Source organism: Rhinoderma darwinii, chromosome 1, assembly GCF_050947455.1.
Source record: "Rhinoderma darwinii isolate aRhiDar2 chromosome 1, aRhiDar2.hap1, whole genome shotgun sequence".
NCBI lineage: Eukaryota > Metazoa > Chordata > Amphibia > Anura > Rhinodermatidae > Rhinoderma > Rhinoderma darwinii.
In genome coordinates, this window is record NC_134687.1 from 130,107,953 (window position 1) to 130,132,954 (window position 25,002).

The 25,002-nt window shown below is 39.1% G+C and overlaps 1 protein-coding gene across 1 annotated transcript in view; it reads right to left on the reverse strand.

Annotated features, from left to right (window-relative positions):
• Positions 1–2,408: 2,408 nt before the first annotated feature.
• The window catches only part of EDNRA (endothelin receptor type A), a 76,621-nt gene continuing 54,027 nt past the window's right edge, over positions 2,409–25,002 (reverse strand). Inside the window, exons 4-8 of the mRNA XM_075860376.1 lie at positions 17,919–18,117; positions 12,943–13,095; positions 11,241–11,374; positions 8,399–8,507; positions 2,409–7,427 (exon numbers count right to left, since the gene is read on the reverse strand). Coding sequence (XP_075716491.1) covers positions 7,290–7,427; positions 8,399–8,507; positions 11,241–11,374; positions 12,943–13,095; positions 17,919–18,117 — 733 coding nt within the window. The 3' untranslated portion in view covers positions 2,409–7,289. The remainder of the gene's footprint in view (positions 7,428–8,398; positions 8,508–11,240; positions 11,375–12,942; positions 13,096–17,918; positions 18,118–25,002) is intronic.

Consider the following 25,002-nt stretch of genomic DNA (forward strand, 5'->3'; position numbering starts at 1 on the left):
TTTTTCATTTTTGAAATCTTTTCAAAATTGTTTTACACATATATAGTATGCTATATATCCATCAGGCAATATCACCTATGTTTTGAAGGTTCTATTGTATGTTTTCTTTCCTGGCCAGGAGAATTCTCTTTTTAAATTGTCATTTTTGTATAAATTAAATTTTGCCGGTATTATCTTGATTCAAAAATAAAATACTATGTTAAATTTTATTCAACCCAAGAGTGCCTAGTTATATTTCTGGATCATTTTTCTTTTTTCTATAATCTTTATCAGGAATGGCACCGTGCTATATTATATTGCAATTTTGGGTTTGTTAGGTATGGTTTGGTAATAACCACATCTTTTTTGTATGATTAATCGAGTGAATTTGATTAATTTGACCTTTGATTGAAGCATGCTTCTAAATCTAATCAGAATCGTCAAATCAATATTAGCCCCAACTCTATGGCAGCGGCTTCTCATTATTGCAGGAAGGAGAAGGCGCTAGAGCAGCAGCGACTCCAGCACCAGCAGGCTCTCCGAACTTAAAGCCTCCTGACCTCAGAACTGTTTAGTATCAGTTTCCCCTGACGTCTTCACCTTCCTCCGCATACCTGCCAGGCCGCCTCACCACACAGCACAACTGTTGCTGCCTGGCCCTGCATCCATGTACTGAGGGGAAGACGGGAGAATAAGGAACCCGAGGACACACACTGGATCCTGCGGGCTCTCAAGGGAAAAAGAGACACCCAGGGAGGAGGAAAATGGAGGAGGAGGAGACACTACAGCCAGGTAAGGGTCAGGTCACACATTGCGTAAATACTGCAAATTTTCTGCAACGGAATTTGTTGCAGAAAATCAGCAGCAAATACAGTAGCAGTAAAGTAGATGAGATAAAACAAATCTTAAACACACGCTGCGTTAATACTGAGCAGAGAAAAACGCTCAGAAATTGGCCTGTGGTGCGGAATTTTATTCCGCAGCATGTCAATTGTATTTGCGTAAACACTGCTTATTTGTTGCGGGTTTTCCCCATTGCAGTTGTTGCATTTTTTGAGGTGGGTTCACAGCAATTCCACCGCAAAAAAATAATTATACTTACCCAGGAGTCTGTGTTTCTACCTCCAGGTCGGCCTCCTGGGATGACGTTTTATCCCATGTGACAGCTGCAGCCAATCACAGGCTGTAGCGGCGGTCACATGGGATGAAACGTCATACCAGGAGGCAGGACAGCTAAGTGCTACAGTCTTCCGAAGAGGACATTCCACAGCTTGGTACAGTTTTTCGCCCAGAATTCCCTTATCTAAAAAAAAAAATACCAAGACATAACTGTTTTACATTGCAGGCACAGTTATTCCATAATGTATATACACTGATTATCATGATTGTTCCTTGTGAGCGTGATCAAACATAGCACCTAAGAGACAATCCTGATAACCAGTATATACCATGGAATAGCTCTGCCTGCAATTCTCTCATGTAAAAAAGTTGTGTCTGAAAAGAATAGCCTGCATAGTAATTCCTTAATTCCTCCTAAAAATAAGAAAATCGTGATTCAAATAAAAAATCGTCCATAGGGTTGACAAAAATCTAGATTTTATGTTTTTGCAAAATCGCCCAACCCTACACAGTGATAACTCTCTGAGTACAGATAATGTAGATGTTACCTGCAGTCCTATGTAACACCACAGATAACACAGTGGTAACTCACTGATTATAGATAATGCAGTAGAGGTTACCTGCAGTCCTATGTAACAGAACAGATAACACATAGTAAAAACTCTCTGATTACAGATAAGTAGTATGGTTAACTGCAGTTCTATGTAACACAGTGATAACTCTCTGAGTATAGATAATGTAGTTAGATGCACACACAAATATATACACATACAGATACATTTATAGGCACTTAGACACACAAATACATACACAGAGACACACATACTGGAACTTATACACACGCAAACACAGAGACACACAGACAAATAGAGGCACAAACAGAAAGACTGAGCACTCACATCTCCTTCCTCACAGGCTTCTTGCAGGGCGGGCTGTGGGCGGAGTTTCCTCCTCTAGTTGCTTCTTCTGCTGTGTCTCCGTGAGGGCCCTGAGTCTGAGACACTCCAACTGTTCTTGGATTGGCTACAGCTGGTCATGTGAGCAGTTCTGTCCAATTCATGAACAGAGGGCGTGTCTTACAGGTAGCCCCTACTACTGCCCTGTGAGTGACCTGACTGCTTGTCAATCAGGTCACAAACGTAATTTAAAAAAAAAAAAAAAAAAAAAATACAATCCTACAGCCCCCCCCTGCTTGACGCCTTAGGCACTGCACCCCCAGTGCCTCGTGGCAAATACGGCCCCGGATATAATACCATGCTAATGACATGACATGCTCTTTTACAATGTATAAAGTACATAAATCATTTAAGTCAATTAGACACCAAGAAGCTTTATTCTGGAAATTCAATACATGGAAATGTTATCCCAGTACCTTTTAATTCAAAACAGTTTAGAAAGGGACATAAAATATTGTTGGCATTTCCTTCAGCTAAGTGGTTGTGTACGGAAACAATCTCACCGGTACTATAAAGGATGTGTTACATGGCTAAATGTACCGACATTGTAAACAGTCATAATTCAATATTCAAAGTATGTTTAAAATGTTATGTGCCTGCTAGCTGGTAAGCCAAGGGGTAGACCTGTTATGGGGGAGGGGGTTACTTTGAAGTAAGGTTTGGGGACTACTTTTAGAGAATGCTTCTTCTTGATGGAACAACTACAAAATTTAATCTACTAAATCATTGTTAGGATGTTCATATGGCATTATATATATATATATATACACACACACACAGACACACATTATATATATATATATATATATATATATATATATATCTGCTCTTGGCCATCGTGGTTGATAATGACTATATAATACTTATCACCTTTACTGAAATCAGAAGGCTCTGAGTAAACTATATTCTTTTGGACGTGACATTAGTTGTGTTGTGTGTATGGAGAGTCACCCCCGTGTTTATACTCAATCTTCCTAATCACATTTTAGGTAAATAGGTGCTTTTAAATGACAAACATATTAAAGTATCAACTTGTATGTGTTAGCTAAAAGAAAGCATTTGTGAGACACATTTTGCTCTTTTTAGCAATGTATTGAATGACATAATTTAGTGTGGAATCCCCTATCTCATACCCCAGATCCCATATGAGTCATATTCCAGAACATGACAAATGTGTTCATTATAATAAATATCTTACAAGAAAGCTGAAAAAAAGGTAAACAAATAAAACACAATGTTAGGCCTTATTTACACGAGCGTGTTCAATGTCCGTGGGACGGCCGTTGAAACATCGGCAGTCCCACAGACCTTTGTAATTCAATGTGGCTGTAAACACAGCCATTGTTTCAACGGACCGTGTGAAGGGTCCGTGAGAAAATAGGACATGTCCAATTTTTTCACGCGTCATGCATCCCTCCATAGACTCATCTATGGGGGATGCGAGACATTGCGTCCCGCAGCGCAGAGCATGGATGCACCTCGAACGTGAAAAACTGCAGTTTTTCACGTCCGAGATGCGCCAAACTCGTGTAAATGAGGCCTTAATCTCACAATATATATGTTTCTAATTGACCAAAAGTGCAGGAGACATTTTTAGGTATCCAAGATGTAATATTTGTTAAGATTGTCCTGCTTAAATGAACATTCAACCTAGAAATGAATGATAAAAGTAAATGGGAGAAATCCTTGCCCACATGGTTTGCGAGTCTGAAGGATTCTCTGCAAGCTCCTAAATTAAATGGTCTGATAGAAATCTTGCAGAGAGCACAAGTGTTAATTTCTTCCTATTTTCTGCCATGTTCAGCTGACAAATGGATTAGGGGAGGGGCATAACAAGCGGGGTGGGCACTCCTGGTCTCGTATTGTAGACAGACCGGTGGGGGGAGGCTCCATCTGCAGCCAGTTATCTTAGCGCTAGACAGGATTGTGAGGAGGGGGAGGAGGAGGGGAAATGGCTTGTCTCCTGGGACCCATATAAAATAATTTATATGTTTTCCTTTTTTATATGATCAAGGGAGAGGAGTGGATTAAAGGAGGAATTGCTGGAATTTTTATTTTTTTGGGGGGTATTTTCTATATTTAGTGTTCCTTTAATACTAATGGCCAGTGTAGGGCATCTTACATTACACTGGTTCTTCCTCTTTTACATAAAACTATTAACCAATTCCATTTTTTATCAGACCCTTACCATTAGAGCTCTATAAAAAGGGGTTTTCACAAGGCCCACTTGCTAGTGCTTTACTGTGTATTTAGATCTTCCAAGATAGAATTAAGGATAACATGGCCTTACCAGTACATTACAGTAAAGTCTTTATACTATGAAAGTTGTACATCTACTTAACTGATGTACTTAACAACATAGTCCCCATATATGGAAATGGTGTAGATAAAATGTAGCAGAGGTGCTCAGAGCAACCAATAAGACTGCACATGTCATTCTCAAACTTGTGATACAAAAGCGGCAACTGGATTTTTATTAGTTGGCGTAAGCAACACCAGGGCATGCGCCCAGTGTGCATCTCCTGTCATTACTGTAGGGTATGGTAATTGACACCTAGAGTTCACACTCCCCCATATATGGTCCCCATCCCCGAATGCAACTTTATTCCCTAGGTGATTGAATTGAATGTGTGATTTAGGCAACAGTGTGGCAGTACACTATATCAGTGGCGTAGCTATAGGGGTCGCAGCTGCGATCGGGCCCCCAAGTCTGGGGGGCCCGCGGGCCCCCGTTGCCATACAGCATGCTTGTTAAATACATTTTCTGTGCTGTGAAGCCGGCACTTCCTGGTTACGGTCACATGGTACACTTAGTGTACCAAATGACCATGTTGTCACGTGACATGTCTTACAGCCAGTGCAGTGGAGTCGGTGCGGAGGACTCGAGGTGAGCTGCAGAGTCTGTATTGTAATGTATTATGTTGTATTGTAATGTAATGTAATGTATTGTGTTGCCTTGTAATGTATTGTGTTGTGTTATCTTGTAATGTGTTGTGTTGTGCTTTTTGCGGTGGAGAGGGGGGCCCCGTTAAATTACAGCCCCCCCTCCTCTCTCCACTGCAAACTGCACAATACAACACAATACATTACAAACTGTGGGTTGCGTCCCCCTGGGGCCTGGGGGGGTCGTGTGAAGACCTCCGGGGGGTCGCAAGTCACTCACCGAGGTCCTGGTTCCATTCAATGCTGGCGCAAGGAGCTGAGCGGCTCGACGCAGGCAGGCGGGATGTAGCGACATCATCGCGCCTGTCTGCGCCGAGTCACTCATAGCGCACACCGGAGGAGGCGAAGGAGCCGGGATAGGTAAGTAATTATGCTATTTTTCTATTATGCACATATGGGGGCATTATACCGTATGGGAGGCTGATATGGGGGGCATTATACTGCATGGGGGGGGCTGATATGGCATGGGGGCTGATAAGATGGGGGGCATTATACTGCATGGGGGGGATATGGGGGAGTTATACTGTATGGGGGCATTATACTGTATGGGGAGCGGATATGGAGGGGAATTATACTGTATGGGGAGCTCATATGGGGGGCATTATACTGTATGGGGAGCTCATATGGGGGGCATTATATTGTATGGGAAGCTCATATGGGGAGAATTTTACTGTATTGGGTCAGCTATGTGGGGCATTATACTGTGGGGGCTGATATGGGGAGCATTATATGGTATGGAGCGGTTATTGGGGGCATTATACTGTGTGGGGGCAACTATGGGAGCATTATACTGTGTGGAGGCATTATACTATGGGGGCTGTTGGGCAAGGTGTCTGGGCATAGGCGCGCGCAGTGGTCTGATGATGGTGGTGTTGGGGAGGGGTAGGGGGGCCCAAGCTGAATTCTTACACCCGGGCCCATGAGCCTTTAGCTGCGCCCCTGCACTATATTGATGTATTATTTAGGCATCAATGTCAGCTACTGTACAGGGCACAATCCAATCTAAGGCTGGCCCGGGAAAACACATTGCTTTGCTTTTTTGTGATGCCAATAAAGTCAGTTTCTCAAAAAAGTGCTGTAAATAACTCTTTCTTTGGGAAGTTCAGATTTTAGTAGATGTCCTTGAATTACATTTCATGAGAACTAGTGTCTATATGATGTTAAATTATGAATACAATATCTTCAGATAAAATAATTTTGTTCATTAAAACACTTGAGTGTGTCTTATTGTCATGCACTCAAAAATGCCACTATTTATTTAGTAAGGCTTTGTACAATGAAGTGCTACGAAATGCGTGTCTTCTACCTATTATGTTACGTCCCTGAACAATTGCAACTACAACTCATGCTATAATACAATATCTCACAATCCTCTATGCTTTCAGATTAAAAAATATATATTTTTGAGATACAACGTTAAATAAAAATTGCTATATACAAAGTAATTATAGTTATATTTATATATCATAACAATGGAAATACTGTTGGTTGAGTCATTAGGCCTCATGCAGACGGCCATATTACGGCTTCATTTTGTATGGAGCCACAATAGGGTACCCATCAAAGTGCATGTCGCCTTTACTGTTCCTTCGAATGTCTCCAATTTCATACAGAGGCATGCGGAATTGTTTTTTTCAGATTCTGTATGAAAAAAAACCCTGTTGCACAACCTTTGATTGCCGTTTGTACAGAACTTTACTCCACTCAAAGAAATTAAACAATTGCTTCTAGGGGAGAATAGCTCCAAACATGCAACACGTGACAGAGCATTGTACAGTGGCACAGTCCCGTATGACTCTTTAGTACAGTGCCGTGCTGGACTCTGGGTGCCACCCCACAACTTCCGTGCCATATGCATGAGGCCTTACACATAAAAGGGCTTATATAACATTCAACAGAATTTTGGATTTTCATAAGTAGAACATAACAGAAGTTACTGTAACAACTGCTGCCGATACAATTTTTTTGATTTCCATCATGCCCCTCTTAATACAGCCATGCTTATAGCTGATGTTTCTCTGGGCCACATGTAGGACAATATTGGCCCCACCTGCAAACATCACCAAGAAAAAAACCTGAAGACTGTATTACAGTCAATAATAAACCATGAGCTTGTAGCTCTGAATCAAAAGTGATCCAGTTAGTCTTTGAAACCGAATGGCAGGTTCATCAATGTCTGTTCATATAATTCTTCCCTTTTCGTAAATAAAATAAAAAAAAAGGGGCCTAGCTTTAAAATGAATGGCTTTCTTCAATTACATTTCCTGATGTTTTTGAAGTTGGAGGATGTGGTTAGTTGATGCTGTCCTTGTGGATGCTTCTGTCAGCAATGTAGTAATTTTGGTCATGATTTTTCCACTGAATACTGGTAACATTCATTGGAGATGTACTTGTGAGAGTCTTTGACTGACAACAGCAACACAGGCATGACTATAATAAAAAAATGTATATGCATGTTAGTAAATAATGTTGCACATTAGTAATAATTTTTTTTTCTATTCTGCATATCATCACTGAAACTCTGCTCTGAATGACTAGCTATAATGGTGATGATGATGAAGGTTCCTTAGTGTCTGTAGAGAAGGAAGACTACTTAATTTTCTAATGCTTCAAGACCTTAAGGCCTCATGCACACGACCGTAGCCATGTGAACGGCTGTGATTTTCGGATCGGCTGGCCGACCACGGAGTGTTAGCCGCGAGCCGCCCGCAATTTGCGGGCTGTGTACATGGCTGCAGCCATTATTTTCAATGAGCCAGGCCTTTCTGTGGTCCGGACTCCGGGGCCATGCACGGACCGTGGAAACCACGCTCGTGTGCATGGCCCCATAGGAATGAATGGGGCGGCAATTCTCCCGTGGATTTTCGGGGGAATTGCGGCCGCAAAAGCACGTTCGTGTGCATGGGGCCTAAGTGACAACAGTTTCTAAGTCTGATAGAAAATCTACAGTAAAATAATACAGTTGTGGATCTGGATACAGCATTTACATCTCTACCACCTTCACTAGAAGAATTTCAGATTGTATGGTTGAGATGGTTCCTGATTTATTTTAAAAAAAGTCACAATTCATTGTGGTGGGGCCTTTGTAGAACATAAGTAAAACTGCAATTAACTCTTGGAAACAGATATTTAGCAGTTATTTTAATCCTAGCAATGTATAACTCCTGCTGATGAAGTCAAATAATATACTCTATATTGAATATTCTTTTGCAAGTACTCAATGATGACAATTCATTTACAGTACAGTTCCTTAAACGTCTAATAAACTGGTATAAGGACCAATATATTGATAATGGAGCGACATATCAGAATTCTTTCTTTCCGCTATACAATCTTTAGATAAAAACAATGTGCAATTTTTTCAAAGATGTGAAACAATTTTCAAGAACAGATGTTCTTACCTGAAAACAGTTTTTAAACTTCTTGCTGACAAAGTAGAGCGCTATTGGATTTATACATGAGTTGAGGGCCGCCAAGTTAATACTGATGAAATCCATGACCAACAGAAAACTAGACATCAAAAGAACATGAACACATTAACATTTATATATATATAAAAGACCTACAAAACTATTATCTGGACCTCCATATCTTATTATGAACTGAGACAGACTTTGATGAAAACCATTCACAGCAGTGCAGATATAGGTCATTCTGAGACAGGAATAAGCTACATCATCCTCTGACACATCCTATCTCTCCCTGACTTCTCCAGCTAGAGACAAGAAAATGTCAAGGTTCCAGAAGGCCAATTAATTAAAGTGAAACTTCAACTTGGAGCAAGTTTTACAGAATATATTAGGAAACAATATTAATGACAATTTTCTGATATATTGTTCTAAAAGGATATCATAAAACACATGCTGGGCTGTCAGTCTGTAGTCTGCTGATGGGCTGATTTTAAAAAAATATATATGTTTTTAGTTTTGATGTAGCTAGCCACAGGAGCACACACAATAGGATAACAGTTCCTGTTTTCTGTAGCAAACTTTGCTTTGCAGACTGGGATAGGGTCAGCAGAGTCATCTCATTATCAATAGAGGGTTGGAGATTTAATTACAGATGTCAACTCTATTGTACTGCTGGAAGCCTAGATAAAGCAGGATAGAAACACTACACTACATATACAGAAAATCCTCTGTAGGCATCTTCCCTGTCCCTCCCTGGTCTGTGGGTGAGTGGCTGTACTTTATCACTTCCTGGAGACTGTAATAGTCTATGACATTTCTGTAAACTCCTGTCTATACAAATATAGGAAGAAAGTATGTTTCTCCAATATAGCCACCCCAGAAAAGTTTTCAAAAATAAAAAAATACGTATCTACAACATTTATAAAAGCATTAAACACATTTGGGCAGATTTACTAATGTGTCTGTGCCTAGAATGCGTGGAAAATGTGCCACAATTTGGCAAATGTTTATGCAATTTGGCGCATTTCATTTTAGGACAGATGTTTACATCTCTCTAGACACTTAAAAAAACCAGTCCTGAAATGGGGCGGGGCCTAGTTGAAAAGGGGCATGGTATAAGAAAGAAAAAATTGTCTAGCAAGTCTAGTTAGGTGTCTAGTTAAATTTATCATACAGCATGCACCACTGTGATAAATTTGGTGCATCTTCTGACAAACTGGTCTAAGTTTACACTGTCTAAAACTCACACAGCTTGCTAAATCTGCGCCATTATTTCTCTCCTAGAGACTTATATTTCATAAGTGATACATTCCGTTTAACCTTAAAGAGGATCTGTCACTAGTTTAGTAATGCCCAATCTCCTAACTAATCTAATAGGCGCTGTCACACTGATAACGCTAGTGAAAATGATGTCCTAAAAAATTTATTATTTTAAAAGTTAAGCTTTTTTCTAAATGTGTAAATGAGGCTATACTAGACAAGTGGATGTTAACACCAGCGATTCTCCTGAGGTGGAGCTACCTTCCAGCCTCTGATGCAGCCCTATCAGCATGAAGCTGCTTCACAAAGCTGGATCACTTAAAACTCACATATCTCTGTCTGTGGACCACCTATAACAGTGGTTCTGGTGGCATATGAAAGTGGAGATTCCAGGATCGCAGTTCTAGCTATGAAACAACCGGAGGTCTCACCAGTTGAAAACACAGTCAGGAATGGAACCTGATTAATATATGATCACGCTGAGAAACTGTATGATGATTGGAAAGCGTCATACAGAAAACATTACACCGCTCAGAGTGAAACGAAAGAGTCATCTCCTATTTGGCAAGTATGGCCACATTAGCATATTTAGAAAAATGCTCATAATTTTGCAAATAAACATTTTTGAAAAAAAATCACTGTAATTATTAGCATTTTAGCGCCTATTAGATTAGTTAGGAGATAGGGAATTAATAAACACACTATAACGCTACTCATGTGTCAGGACAATGAATATGCATCACCTCCAGCCAGGACGTGATGTGTATTCATTCTCCTGACCACTTCTGTAGCGTCTCTGTGAATTACAGCATAGCAGGCGTAGTCTCGCGAGATTACGCTGTAAGCTGTCATTCACAGCGAGATCTCGCTGTGCTGTAGTCTCACAGAGACGCTACAGAAGTGGTCAGGATTCTGAATACACATCCCGTCCTGGCTGGAGGTAATGTATATTCATTTTCATGACACATGAGTAGCGTTAGTGTGTTTATGTGACTGCACATAACGATATAGCTATATCGCTATTTGCAGTGTAAATGAATGGAGAGAAGTGTATGACGCTGATTGGTCACTGATTGGTCAGCGTCATACACTCCTCTGTACAATGCCCACTTGGTCATATAGTAAAACACGCCCAGTTGTCCATTGAGAAACTCATTAGTATAAAGCTAATATAGGTCATAACTCCATCAAAATTGATAGTCTTTCTAAATAAAAAACACTGCTGTAATCTACATTACAGCGCCGATCACATCATGTACAATATAGGCCACTTATAATGTGGTGACAGAGCCTCTTTAAGTACCAAGGTAAAATGGCAAAATTTAGTTGTATTTCTATCTCTACCATCAGTAAAATGTTGCCACTGGCTGTATTAACGCATGCTAGATATGCTGCGTTTTTTTTGTCGCAATTGTTTATGCATTTTTGAAAAAAACTAAAAATAAATCACAAAAAATCAGCACCACCACAACAAAAATGGCAAGTGGTTGATTACAAGTGATAACAAGTTCCTGTTCATAAGTATGTAATCAATATAATGAGGAAAAACAGCATTTGAATATGTGTATATTACCTGAGAAGCTCACATCGTCCGGAATCCCGTTCATTGTATACGGTTTTCTTAATTATTCTACTCAGATGCATGGGGAACCAGCACAGGGCAAATATTACTACCAAGCAGAAAACAGTCTTTGCAACCTCACGCCGCTGTGTGAAGATGATATGAAATAGTAGAACAATAGCTTTATACAGATTAGTTACTGACTTTGTATCATGTTATCAATCTTATATTCTATCCTATAGTTTTGAGCATGCCACTACAGATTTTATTGTGCTATATTTCTTATCTATTATTTAAAGGTGGTCTCTGTTATGATTGGATGATGTGAGAAATCTTAGCGATATTGAGCTTAATATCATGATAACAATATATATTGTGATATCTAGCCCTATTTTTCAGGATACAGAGCGAAGAATATTGATTAATGCACTATATAGCATATACAATATATCAAATACAGAATATACACTTATCATTTTCTATGGTTTTCTTTTTTTATTTTAATAATGCAGGCAGTGTTCACATTATGTACATCCTGATGCCCTGGTATTTTAGGGCCTGTTTACATCACATTTTTTACTTCGGTCGGAGGTATACATGTTTGTCAGAAAGATTCCCAACATATGCCACCGACGGAAGGCACTGACATACGCCACTGTGCAGGAAGAGGAAGTCCCTAACATCACTGTCTGCATATATGGACAGTGACATTATGGGCTTTGAGATGCCAGAATCCCAGGCCAGGGCGTTGCCAATGCTCTGGCTGGGGATTCTGCTCATGAAGGAGCCACAGACATCACTGTCCATACATAGACATGTATGGACAGTGATGTCAGGGGCTTCCAACTAAGGGGTCACCAGCCAGAGCATTGGTAGCGCCCTGGCCCGGGACTTTGGAACTGAAGAAGCCCCTGACATTACTGTCCATATATGAACAGTGATGTCAGGAGTTTTCAACTACGGATTCCCCGGCCAGAGCATCGGAAGTGCTCTGGCCGGGCACTCTGGGACTGGAAGAGCCCCTGACATCACTGTTCATATATGTATACTACATTATTTAAAAATCTAAAAACTATCGTTGTTTGGTATCGTCATGTCCGAGCCAACCCATACAATAAAGTTAACTTGTAATTTTTACCACACAGTAAACAGCAAAAAAAAATAAATGGTGTAATTGCTGGATTTTTATTGTATTCCTCCCCATAAAAAAATATAATTATGAAATTATATATTCCCATTATATGTTCCCCAAAAATGGTGCCATTGAAAAATGTCCTATAAAAACCAAGCCCTCATACATCCTTAAAGGGGTTGTGCAGTGCCTCTCTCTTCTGTCCAATCTGAAATTGGGAGAGATGATGCTCCATGCCGGGCGGGACAGTTGCAGAGTCAACCGTCCAATGCAAAACAGGTATCAGGCATGTGACCTATTCTAATTAATAGGACATGTGCACATTACATGCTGGGCTTTGGACGGTGGCATCAGCAACAGTCCCACTCGGCATAGAGCATCATCTTTCCCCACTTAATGTCAGATCGGGTGTAAGAAAGAGGCGCTACACAACCTCCAAGGCTGAAAATAAGCCAGTCCCTAAGGGGCTAACATATGGCCTTGATTATAGATTGTGCATTTTTTTTTTTTTTGCTCTCTTCCTACATATTAATGCCCTCCCGTACATTCAGATAACATGTGAATAATGTTATATCATTTTACCTGCTTAAGGTGCTCACTCAGGGCTATCCTCAGACTTCCTTTTCTTTGATGCAGCATCTCACATGTCATTAGTGTATAAAATACCCCAGTACATGCCAGGGGTACACAGAAGTAAAATCCAAACAGCCACCAATCCTTTGCATGCTTGTAAAACTGGAAGGAAACAAATGAATTACTATGCAGTGTTTTATGTAAGCTTCTCAAAAAAAAAACACCCATGCTCACACTCATTTACTGTATCAGCCAACCTCATAAGCTAGGCAAATGCTTCACTGATAAGCCAAATATTCACTTCCAAATGTAAAGATCTAGCTATAGCAAAGTAAATTATTTCACGCAGTGTAGTAATGGTTGCATACATTGTACATGGACTCCCACTGTAAAACAAATATACCACGCAGTATAAATTTTTTGCTGGATCCCATAGTATTAAAAAGTGTAGTCAACTTTTAAATAAAGTGAAAAAACGTTATGCTGACACATACCACCCAAACCGATGTCACAAGGACACTTTTTTGCCAAATGTTGGCCCAAGATAGTTTATGGACACTTTAGGCCTGGGAAATGCTCCCAACATATATGACGAACGTGGACCACAAATGTGGTGGATGCAGACAATGAAAAGCTGTGATTATATCTCACAATTTGTTTTTTTAATATGAGAACTTTTGTCCATTCTGTGCCATTATTGGTCAGCCCTCTGAAGTTGGCCACACATAGCTTGATTTTTAAGTTAGATACAACAATTGGGCCAAGAATGATTCCATGTATGGGGAAGGTGCTTATGTTGGGGTGGCCATAGATAGTGGTGATCTTATGGTTTATAATTAATGAAAATTTGTTTCACTAGTTGGAAAATTAGGACATAATTAAAAACCTCTCAATGTCCATTTTATCTGAATCATAGCGTAATAATTGACGAATGTTGGCCAATGCAAAAATGCAGTGATAGTATATTTATATTGGCAGAAGGATGATCTGTGTAAATACTACAGGAAGGCATCAAGTGCTTCCTATTCTATCATCAATCTTTGTCGACTTCACTACTCACTTATTAATTTAATTACTTCATAACAAACATTCATAGTTATACGCACATAAAAAATGTGAAAAAGAACAGTAACGCGAATATGATTTGAAATGTAGAAATGTAATGTGTTTTATTTTTTTGCCCTCATAACTGAAGAAATTCAATTCTGTGGAGGGCCTGTGACTGATTATATATGGGTACTGAACAGGGCGTCCCACTCATGTTACATCAGGGCTCGACTGAGAAGAATAAAAGTGCTTTTGTTTTACCGCAGGTCCAGATGTTAACAATTTTCAACAGGAAGAGTGCATTTAAAGCAGGCTTCCTTGTATACCACGATACTCCTGGAGGCTTAGCATGCCGATTTCAAAGGAAGATAAGGGCTGTTCAACAACAGCTCTTGTTAAAGCAGAATTCACTAAACATGATCAACTAACAATATGACCTTCTAAGCATCTGAGGCTAAGCTAGTGAAATGCATAATCGGGAATGATACATATACACAAGTTGTATTTATAATCCTTCCTAACACAACTCAATGATCACTGTCTCTAAAACTTTTACATTACAAAAACATGCAATGCGAACACTGGTATCTAAGACATTTACGTCATGTTTTACCCCATAACTTTTAGTAGTACATGCCAATTACGCAAACAATTTTTTTAAATTGCACCAGAGATAGAAGGATTTAAAGACTCTCACAGCCATCTACTGCCACCTGTCTAAGATTTCAGCCTAAAGCAGTGCAGCCGGGAAGGTCAATGCACTTTATTAATAATCTTCATATATAACTATCTTCCTTCACTGAATTTCACAAGTTTACATAAACATGAATATAGATGGTTGCAGACAGCCGTAGTGTATTTTAGGACATGAATTAGCCATGTCTTACATAAGTTTCTTCTATTTTATGATTTCTGTCATTGATTAGTAAATATATTTGTGAATATTTGGATTCAGATTTAACCCCTTAACGACCACCGTATAGCCTTTTTTACGGCGGCCATTTGGGGTAGTTCTTCTGAAGCACCGCCTGACGAAGTAAGCGAAATGCACGTTGCGGTGTTCCTCGGATAGGAAATTTGTCATCATGTCCACCACAGGTAAATAAAACTATTGCTGATACTCATATTATTTGTAAACCTTAGTATATATATATATATATATATATATATATATACACACACATGTGTTATGCAGTATATTCATGCCATATGAAGGAGATCAGATTCTAGATTCCTGATCTCTGTGCAATACTCTGCATGCAATTACATGGTTATTACTATGGATTATTGCGGACACTCCAATCCAGGGTGTTTTTAAATTATTTGTTGTTTTAATTGTATGTATTCAGTGGGTAATTTTTCCCTAATGGGACAATAAAGATTTTCATTTTTTACTCAATTGTGAATTGATGTAATTTTTGTATCAGGTATATTTTTGGGAGTTTGTTAATTGATAGCTATATCTGATTGTACAGTGTATGCTCAGGATACATTTTTGTTGATGATGAGGTAGCAGAACCCTAATAAGCTATCTGTCTGATGTCATTATGTGTTAAGGGGGTTTTACACCGGGCGATTATCGGGCAGACAAGCATTCATAGAACGCTCATTGCCGATAATTGCCCTGTATAAACAAGGCAGCGATCAGCAGATGAACAAGTAAACGCTCCATCATCTGCTGATTGCATAGTTTGAAAAAAGTCAAATATTATGGTTGTGGGTAGCACATCTCCCTGTATAAACAGAGACGCGCTGCCGACATGATGATAATAACGTATGGGGATGAGCGATCGGAGTCGCAAACGCTCGTCCACATACAGAGCCCCGTGTGACAGGAACAAGTGAGCTCCGATCAACGATGTCTCGTTGATGGCGCTCACTGCACCGGCCGCTTATCAGCCAGTGTAAAAGGGCCCTTAGATACATTTAGTTAGTGTGGGATCTCTTCTGAGAGGTTTACACTACACATAATACAAGATTAGTCATCATTTACATTGGGTGTTGCAGTGTAAACATTAGAATGAGGCTTATTAAAATTTCAAAGTAAACTTTGTTGAGTTACATCTTTGTTCCTTCATGCAATTAAACATTACAAAGGAGCATAAACTGCCTTTCATCTTCCTAATAAATTATTATAAATTAGTACTATTGTCATCCACATTGTGTGAAGGGCGCTCTCCTAATTTTTTTTTTTAATGTGAATCTTAAAAGTCCATTGTGCTAGGGATATCATTAGCTGCAGTGAAACATTGCTGGATACTTCCAAGGAAGTGCCTCACATTTATCAGTATACAGTACATGAATCTGTATTATATTGATATGTCGTTCTGTTTGTATATATAACATGCAGTATTATAAAAAAAACAAAAAAAAAAAATCTGAGAATTTCTCGTTTCATGTTCCCACGACACAACCTCAGATCACATCTTAATTGTTTGTTACATTGATATTATGGGATGACTGACAGTGAGCTACGTACAAGCTGCCCTCGCATGCTGGACAATATGTACATTAACCCTAGCGCTATAAATTATTTTGAAATATAGGAGTACATATCAGAAGCTGTGTGATATTCATTGGCGAGTGAGTATCCTTGACTTTCATGATTTGTACCCTCGATTCATTTTTTTATTCCTGTTTTTCTATCCACAGTTGAACTGCGCTCAGACCCCCACAAATCAAAACTTCTGACATGTCACTGTGACATGAAAAAAGTTTTTTAAAAGTTTAGTTACACTTTAAAGGCTATCTAAACCTTTTTTTTTTTTTTTTAATAAACAGGTCAGTCAGTGTGTTTGGTGTAACTTTTTAATTAGTTTTTATTAAAAAATAATTTTACTTTGAGATACAACTGTTCTGTATTTTGCATACAGAGCAGCTGTATGTAGCGCTAAATCCTGTTCCCGTCAGGTCCGCGAGAGTAACGGGTTCAGTGACAGCGGGTCACGCAGGATCCACCTGTTATCCATCACATCTAAGTTCACAACTTAGATGTGATAGATTACAGGTGGATCCTGCATGACCCACTGTCACTGAACTCGTCAGGTCTGCGGGACTGACAAATTCAGGTCTTGGCGAATAATACAGCTGCTCTGTATAGAGAATACAGATCAGCTGTATCTCAAAAAGTAAAAATAATTTTTAATAAAGTCTAATTACAAAATTACACCAAACACACTGACTGACCTGTTCATATGAAAATTAAATAAAATGCCCCTCAAAGGTTTACAAAGCCTTTAAGCTACAACAATCAGAAATATTTTTATGATGAGAAAGACTGTTATTTTACTGGTAATCTGAGCTAAACTGACTGTAGTCAGGATCTATGGTCAGCTAGATCTCTGACCTTCTCAGTTCAGCTAGATCCAAACGCTCATATATCATGTAATTGTATAAATCAATAAAGAACCATTAACATGGAAAGAATTTTTAAACCACCAAAGAACCATTGGTGGTTTAAAACGTGATTACCAAGTATCTGATGGACATTCCCATCAGTACAATCCACAAAGCCAACAGGAAGGAAACCCCCACCCCCACTGGGCAAGAAGTGTCAGAGTTGTCATGCGACAGCTATAATGAGAGCCGTGCACTACACAACAATGCCTTCTGTATATATCATCTCGAAAGTTCCACTGCTAGCGATAATCTCCATGGCGGCACAGTTTTTTGTGAGAAAAATAAAATTGTGGCTTGCCATATTGCAGAGGTAAGGTATGCATTGCTTCTAGAGGAGAATATGGTGCCTCATAGTAACACCATACGAAGTGAGCCATACTGAGCCACTCCATGGGTTGCTGTACAGGGACTTGTACACACAGCAATTGCCACAAGGATGGTGAATACTATATGCAACATTTAGACATAGTGAATCATGTAAAACATGATCAATAACAATGCATGTAAACAAAAACAACATATATTTTATATACACATACCTCCATAAATGGTGATGTAGCATTGAACATGCAAGTTCGATACTGTTCTCCCCGGTAGTCAAATGGTATCATGACAAATCCAATAGCCTCAGGGATTGCAAGGACAAATGAAAGAACCCAGATGGAGATAATTTCAATGGCCGTGATAAGAGGGATTCCATTGCCTTGAACACGGCTCCATGATGCAACTGCTCTGTACCTAAATAAAAAAATATGTATACAAAGAAATATATCGTTTAACAGCAAAGAACATGGACCTAATCGGGGGAATTTATAAACTTTTTTTTCTGAAGTAGAAAAGATGCAAACACCACAAGAGTCACAATCTGCGGGAATTTTTTTTCCTTTTGTGCTGTTTTCATCGCTCCCGCTGCCCAACACACTTACTAGAATTTATGCCAAAAACTGGCGTAAATTATTGCAAAATCTTCATGAACCTCAGATGATTCATTTTTTAAGGAGTTAAGAATGGTTAAGGTTAAATATTGTTTGATGAAACACTACCAAATACTTAGACGTAGAACCATACATTTATCTTTAGTTAACTCTTAGGTCCACATTTAGTAGCGGTGTACCTGCTGCTTCGCATTACTGGAGATTACTGAAGGTTCTACCATTGGCTTTGATGGAAATGTACCATTTGATTTTTCTGAGAAGTGAGGTCACTGGTAGCTGTGTAGGATGTTCTGTCTGGTGCTGATCCACATCTGGCAGTTTTTATTACCAGAGCAGTCATACACATTCTCCATGCACATGTTGTCTGCGTTGCAGTGTAAGCAGAGGAAGATCACAGAACTATTGCTGGATTCATGTCTCTTGCTGCCTGGTTTTAATTAGTGTCCAAGAACTGTGGTTACCGGTTTCATTAAGGACCTTAAACTAGTGAAATTCTTAACAAATGTATCAGATGGGAACATTTACATTATATACATTTACCATACAATAATATGCTTTACTTGGACATTATAGAATAGTGAATTCATTGCCAATTATACTAATGTGCATTGAGTCTTAAATAAATACAGTCAAAATAAGTGATGGCTACTTTACTCATAAACTGTGTGAGACAACAGAATTGTAAAACATTATGTTGATTTCTGTGTGAGCAGGAAAACATTTAAAAAAAAAAAATCCAGAATATGTTTGGGAATTTGGGTTGAAGTGCTCCGCAGCCTTAAATTTGGTAATTAGATTTAGCTGAGGATATACCACATCACCTATTTATAAAACATGGCTCAGAGATCACAGATTAAAGGAATTATATAAAATGTAAGTAAATATTTAGCTTTTCACATTGTGTTATTAAAGACATTATACTTCCTCATACAGGCAGTGTCCTCATGAGTGCCTAATATACATGACTATGATCACCACAAGTATACATTATATTTCTATTTTTAAAGGTAAAGTTCAGGGAATAATAAATTGTAATTATTCATTAATGACTATTTCAGAAATGTAAACTAATAATTGTTTAGCTGTGGTATTTTCTTAGCAGTGCCCAATGTGTTTGGGCTGTTGACAGTATTGCAGGCTGCAGCCATCAGTCAGTATATGGCTATATTTTAATATAAAACTTGGACATATTTTATTACGCGAAACGTGTAGTATGTATGTGAAATATAAAACAAATTTTTATCTAAGTGTTAAATTTTTCTGTAAGTCATCGTTATATTTGTAGATATTCTCATAATGTACGTACACACATTCACTGTATACGTAGAAGTTGATATATTATGTGTTCATTCATATATGTTTCCCATTGTAATATAATAACATGCCAAATCCTTTTTCTCACTGAAACTATTAACCCCTTAATGACTGCCCACTGTCTTGACGCCATGCAGGTCCAGATGTCTTTTGGCGTCACTGCAGGAAAGGCTTATGAATTATGGGCGCTCCAGTGAGCGCTTCTTCTCTAAGTAGGAGCGGTTGCTAACAGCTCATGTTCTTAGAGAAGACTCCTGAATACAACTGGAATCTGAGAAAACTCAGACCCCAGATGTTTAACCCTCTGATCGCAGTGGTCCGTGGCCGCCGTTGATCACTTCACCGTAAATCTGGTAAAGCGATCAGAGACTGGGGAACCTCTCTGCAGTCAGCGCTGGGGACCTAGAAAGGACCCCAGGGCTACCTTTTCAGTATGCCTGTTCAGTATGCCCTAACAACAGCCTGTGTCATAGTGACACAATATAAAATGTTAACTTACAAGAGTATGCCAATACATTATAAGTAAAAAATAAATTTGTTAAAAAGTGCTCTTCGTGAGATTAAAAAAAATGGAACAAAAAACATAATAAAAAAAGTCAAAAATGATCATTATTTAGCATAAAATATATTTTATTGCCCACACTTTACATAAAAACTAAAAACCTACACATATTAGGTATCTACACAACCATAATAACCAGCGGAATTAATTTAACAGGTTATTTAGCATTAAACATGAAGAGGATAAAAAAACGAAACAAAAAAAAATTCCAAAAATCACTTTTTTCTATATTTACATTGCAAAAAATAAATTTCGGAACTCGCACAGTCAATTTTTTTCTACCCACCAAACTGGGCAGGAAAAACCCCCCACTATTTTTCCTGCATAAAACAAGGCCTCATATAGCCACCTCAATGAAAAATTATAAAAAAAGTTATGACTGCAGAAAGGCAAAAAACAAATATAGTTGGTCATTAAGGGGTTAATAGCAAGGGTGTAATTCCTTTGAATTAAGGAAGGCATGTATATTCCTGAGGGTTTCTGAAGTAAAACATTTTAGGGAAAGTTTGGTGTATTCTGAATTCACAGGTATATTTACAGTGTATAGAAATTAGAGGCTGCCGCTAAAGCATGTTTATAAGCATTATTTTATGATAGAGCACAGAAAAGGCCATACTTACTAAGTGGGTAGGTAAACACCCGTTCCCAGCAGGATGCAGACAGGTCAAAAATGCTTCAGAAGGAGAGTGCATTAAATAGTGATAGCCACTCCCACTAGTCTTGAGGGGAGTGGCAACTAAGTGCTCACAAGTGTGCGATAAATGGGTGTCAGTATTAGTGTAGTGCTAGGGTGTGAATGTATGGTATAAAAGAAATGTGTGTGGTATAGAAGTGTCAAAACTGTGTGTGATAATGAAATAAAAAATAAATACATGTGATGAATGGGGGTCAGTGCTGTGAATAGTACATGGGGTGTCAGTACTATGTGTAATACATGGAGGAATAATGTGCTGGTCGTCAGGCATAGCATATCTCGCAGAATCACAGCCTATTTGTAACGCCCATACTGTCAGCTAAGGCGGGCTGCTCTGCATGCCAAACCAAACACTAGCACATCATGCCCTCCCAGCATATAAGACCTGGCTGCGTCCTGAAAAAAGTATATATAGTAAAAATATCCATGAAACATGGGGTATTAGTTGTTATTTTGGCCAAAATACGCAAAGCTCACAACCCAACGTCAAGTGTCCCCAATGCCTTGCGAGTCCCTAACTAGAACTTTTCATTCCTAATTTAAAAACACCAACAGAAAAAATAAGACATACATTCCCCCATGTATTACACTTAGTACTGACACCCCATTTACTATTCACAGCACTGACCCCCAATCATCACATTTATTTTTAATTACTTTATCACACACAGTTTGACACTTATGTACCACTCACAGTTCTTTTATACCACACATTCACACCCTTGCACTACACTAAGGGTATGTGCACACACACTAATTACGTCCGTAATTGACGGACGTATTTCGGCCGCAAGTCCCGGACCGAACACAGTGCAGGGAGCCGGGCTCCTAGCATCACCTAGTTATGTACGAGTCTCTCTGCAGGACAACTGTCCCGTACTGTGATCATGTTTTCAGTACGGGACAGCAGTTCCACGGAGTAGCAGGGACTCCTAGTATCGTACATAAGTATGATGCTAGGAGCCCGGCTCCCTGCACTGTGGTCGGTCCGGTACTTGCGGCCGAAATACGTCCGTCAATTACGGACGTAATTAGTGTGTGTGCACATACCCTTATACTGACACCCATTTAAAGCACACTTGTGTGCAATGATAGCACTTAGTTGCCACTCCCCTCAAGACTAGTGGGAGTGGCTATCACTATTTAATGCACTCTCCTGAAGCATTTTTGACCTGTCAGCGTCCCGCTGGGAACCGGTTTGTCACCCACCCACTTAGTAAGTATGGCCTTTTCTGTGTTTTTGAAGTTTATCTATGTCCAATTTTTTCTGTTGGTGTTATTTTATGATAGCTCTCGAAGGGGTGCATATCGGAACAGAAGTGGTCAAAGATTTTGTATGATGTTTATTTGTTTCCTGATAATAAAATCTCCTAATAAAATCAGAATGCTAGTCAGATCAGGGAAAATCCTCCTTTATATTGCCTGATGGAAGGTTCACATTTACAACCAAAGATGAAAAATGAAGCATCTGTGTATTGCATATTAATTAAATGTCTCCTATCATTTGTATCTACACTTCATATGAAGACCTATGTACTCCATGCTAACAGACTACAAACAAATCCTGTGTAGTCTGATCCTACAGTCATGTTCTCCCCCTGCTACTTACGAACATACATTTGGTCGGTTAGGGGAGTGATGGATGGCAATATGACTGCAGGATTATTTCAAAACAATAAATGGATGCAAAGGTGGACCTTCCCTTTAAGACAATTAAACCCCATACTTTTGTTACTTAAGGCATGTTGTTCATAATGCATTTTTTGTTCTCATTTTAGCAGAAGGGCTTAGTGGCTAGCATTGTTGGTATGCAGCACTGGGGACCTGTTGCCTATATTCGGTGCCACATTTTTATAATCCAGCATCAGTGGGCTCTGCCTGATGCCAGCTAATCAGACTATAGTATATTTGTTACACAAAATTCCAATAAAACTTGACGTCCATGTGCACGACAAGCCAACATCATTTAAATCATTCATTCTACAGGTAAGTTCCAGAGGCTACTATAACATTTTAGCATTTTATATATATATATATATATATATATATATATATATATATATATATATTTCTTGGCTGTTGTATCTGGAGTGAATAAACCACTATTTTTTTCATACTGGAGTGCTGCAAATTTTTCTTTTGCTATACCTTACATTCCGTCCGAGGATCGGGACGTTTTGCTGGGCACCTGGTCATTGATTTCTGTGTGAGTGCTGCTGCCTTCTCTTTTGCTATATATATAAATTTAGAGTTTAAAGACAATCTGTCACCAGATATCACAATACATTATTGAATAAATCTTTGAGACCTGATGAAGCTGGCATACTTATATTGAAAATTTGTGTAAGAAAGGATTATACAGCCATTCTCAAAGTTTTCCTGCCTGATATTAAAATGTGCATTTTATGAAAGCAAGTACACTGAATGACCACTTTATTAGTCACTCCTCTAGCGCGTTAGACCTCCTTCGACCTTTAGAACCGCAGCAATTCTTATTGACATAGATTCCACTAGGTGTTAAAATTGTTTGCAGGAATACTGCCCATTGCGGACAAGCTGGCTTATAACAGTTGCCGATAAAGTGTCCTTCTGCCATAAGGTAAACAGCTTCTATGCAGGGATGAATTTGGTCGCCCACAACGCTTGGGTAAGCCCTAATGTCTAAACGTCCATCTGCAGGTATTAGAGGACACAGGGTGTGCCAAGAAAACATTCCCCACATCATTATTCCACCTCAACCAGCCTGAACTGTTTGCAACTGACAAAAAGGGCTCATCGATTCATTCTGCTTGTGTCAAATTCTGACCCTCCCATCAGCATGGTGCAACAGAAATCTGGATTCATCTGACCAGGCGATGATTTTTTCAATGCTCAGTGATCCAATTTGTGCATTCTGAGGCCCACTAAAGCCTTGCTTTACTGTTTCCCTTACACGGGTCATCTGTGCTAAGGAACGACGAGTTTTGTGTTCGGACATATTAGTTGAAGTACCAGCATTGTATTCGGCTGCAATTGACTGTGCACCGCCTATTTGGCAGAATGATTTTTAACATTCTCCTCTGACCCCTTTTGTTGAGGAGTTGTTGACATCCACAGGATCCCCTTTCGCTGTATGTTTTTCTCAGTGTGCTCTTGACAAGGAAACCCCACAAAGTTGTCAGTTTTTGAAATGCTCGCCCCCTGTCTAGTCTTCCACCAATGACCATGCCTCGTTCCAAGTCGCTCTAATTGCTTGATTTTCCCATTCTAATGAGGATTCACACTAAAATTGAGCTACAGAAAACTTGTTCACTTGATTTTATGCAGAACTACAGGGTCACATGTCTTATTTTCATACAAAGCATCTCCAATCGTGAAATGGCAGGTGTCTCTAATAGCGTGGCCATACAGTGTATATTCAAGATGTAATCTCAATGTCTGCCCACCAAGAGCTGACAAGGTCCTAGCAGTGTCCCTTCTCCCCTGCACCATGCTGAAATCTCACACATGCTTAGTACAAGCTGCAGTCTCCCTGGCTATGCAGTAAAAGAAAGCAGCAGATGGAGTTAAACGCTGTAATTCCACAAAAAGACTGCTGCTGGAAGACATGCTCTCTCACGTCAGAGCCAGAGAAACTGCAGCTTGTACTGAGCAGGTGCGAGATTTCAGCATGGTGCGAGGGAGGAGGGACAATTATAGGAGCTTGCCAGCTCTAGGTGGGTGGAGAGTTAGATGACATCATGTATATACTTAGTCTCATGCATATACATGTCTAAAAAAATTCTCTTTTTAATATCAGGCAGGAAAACGGTGAGAAAGGATTATACAGCCATTATGGCATGGGTTTTCAAAGTAAGTAGATCAGTCTCATCAGGTTTAAGACATCTATTTAATAATGTATGCCGTTTGTATTGTGAAATCTGGTGACAGATCCCCTTTAAGTCTGATTTGTATCAGTTTATTTGTTTGTACAGGTGCTGTGGTTGTTCATGTACTATGAACCAATATGTTGAGTAATACACTATTAGAAAAAAAAAAATGAAAGCCATGGGTATAGTTTAAAGGGTGCATAGATTTTAGGAAAATAATTATATTTTCTTTTTACATTTACAATTATTTGATTGATTAGTATAGATGTA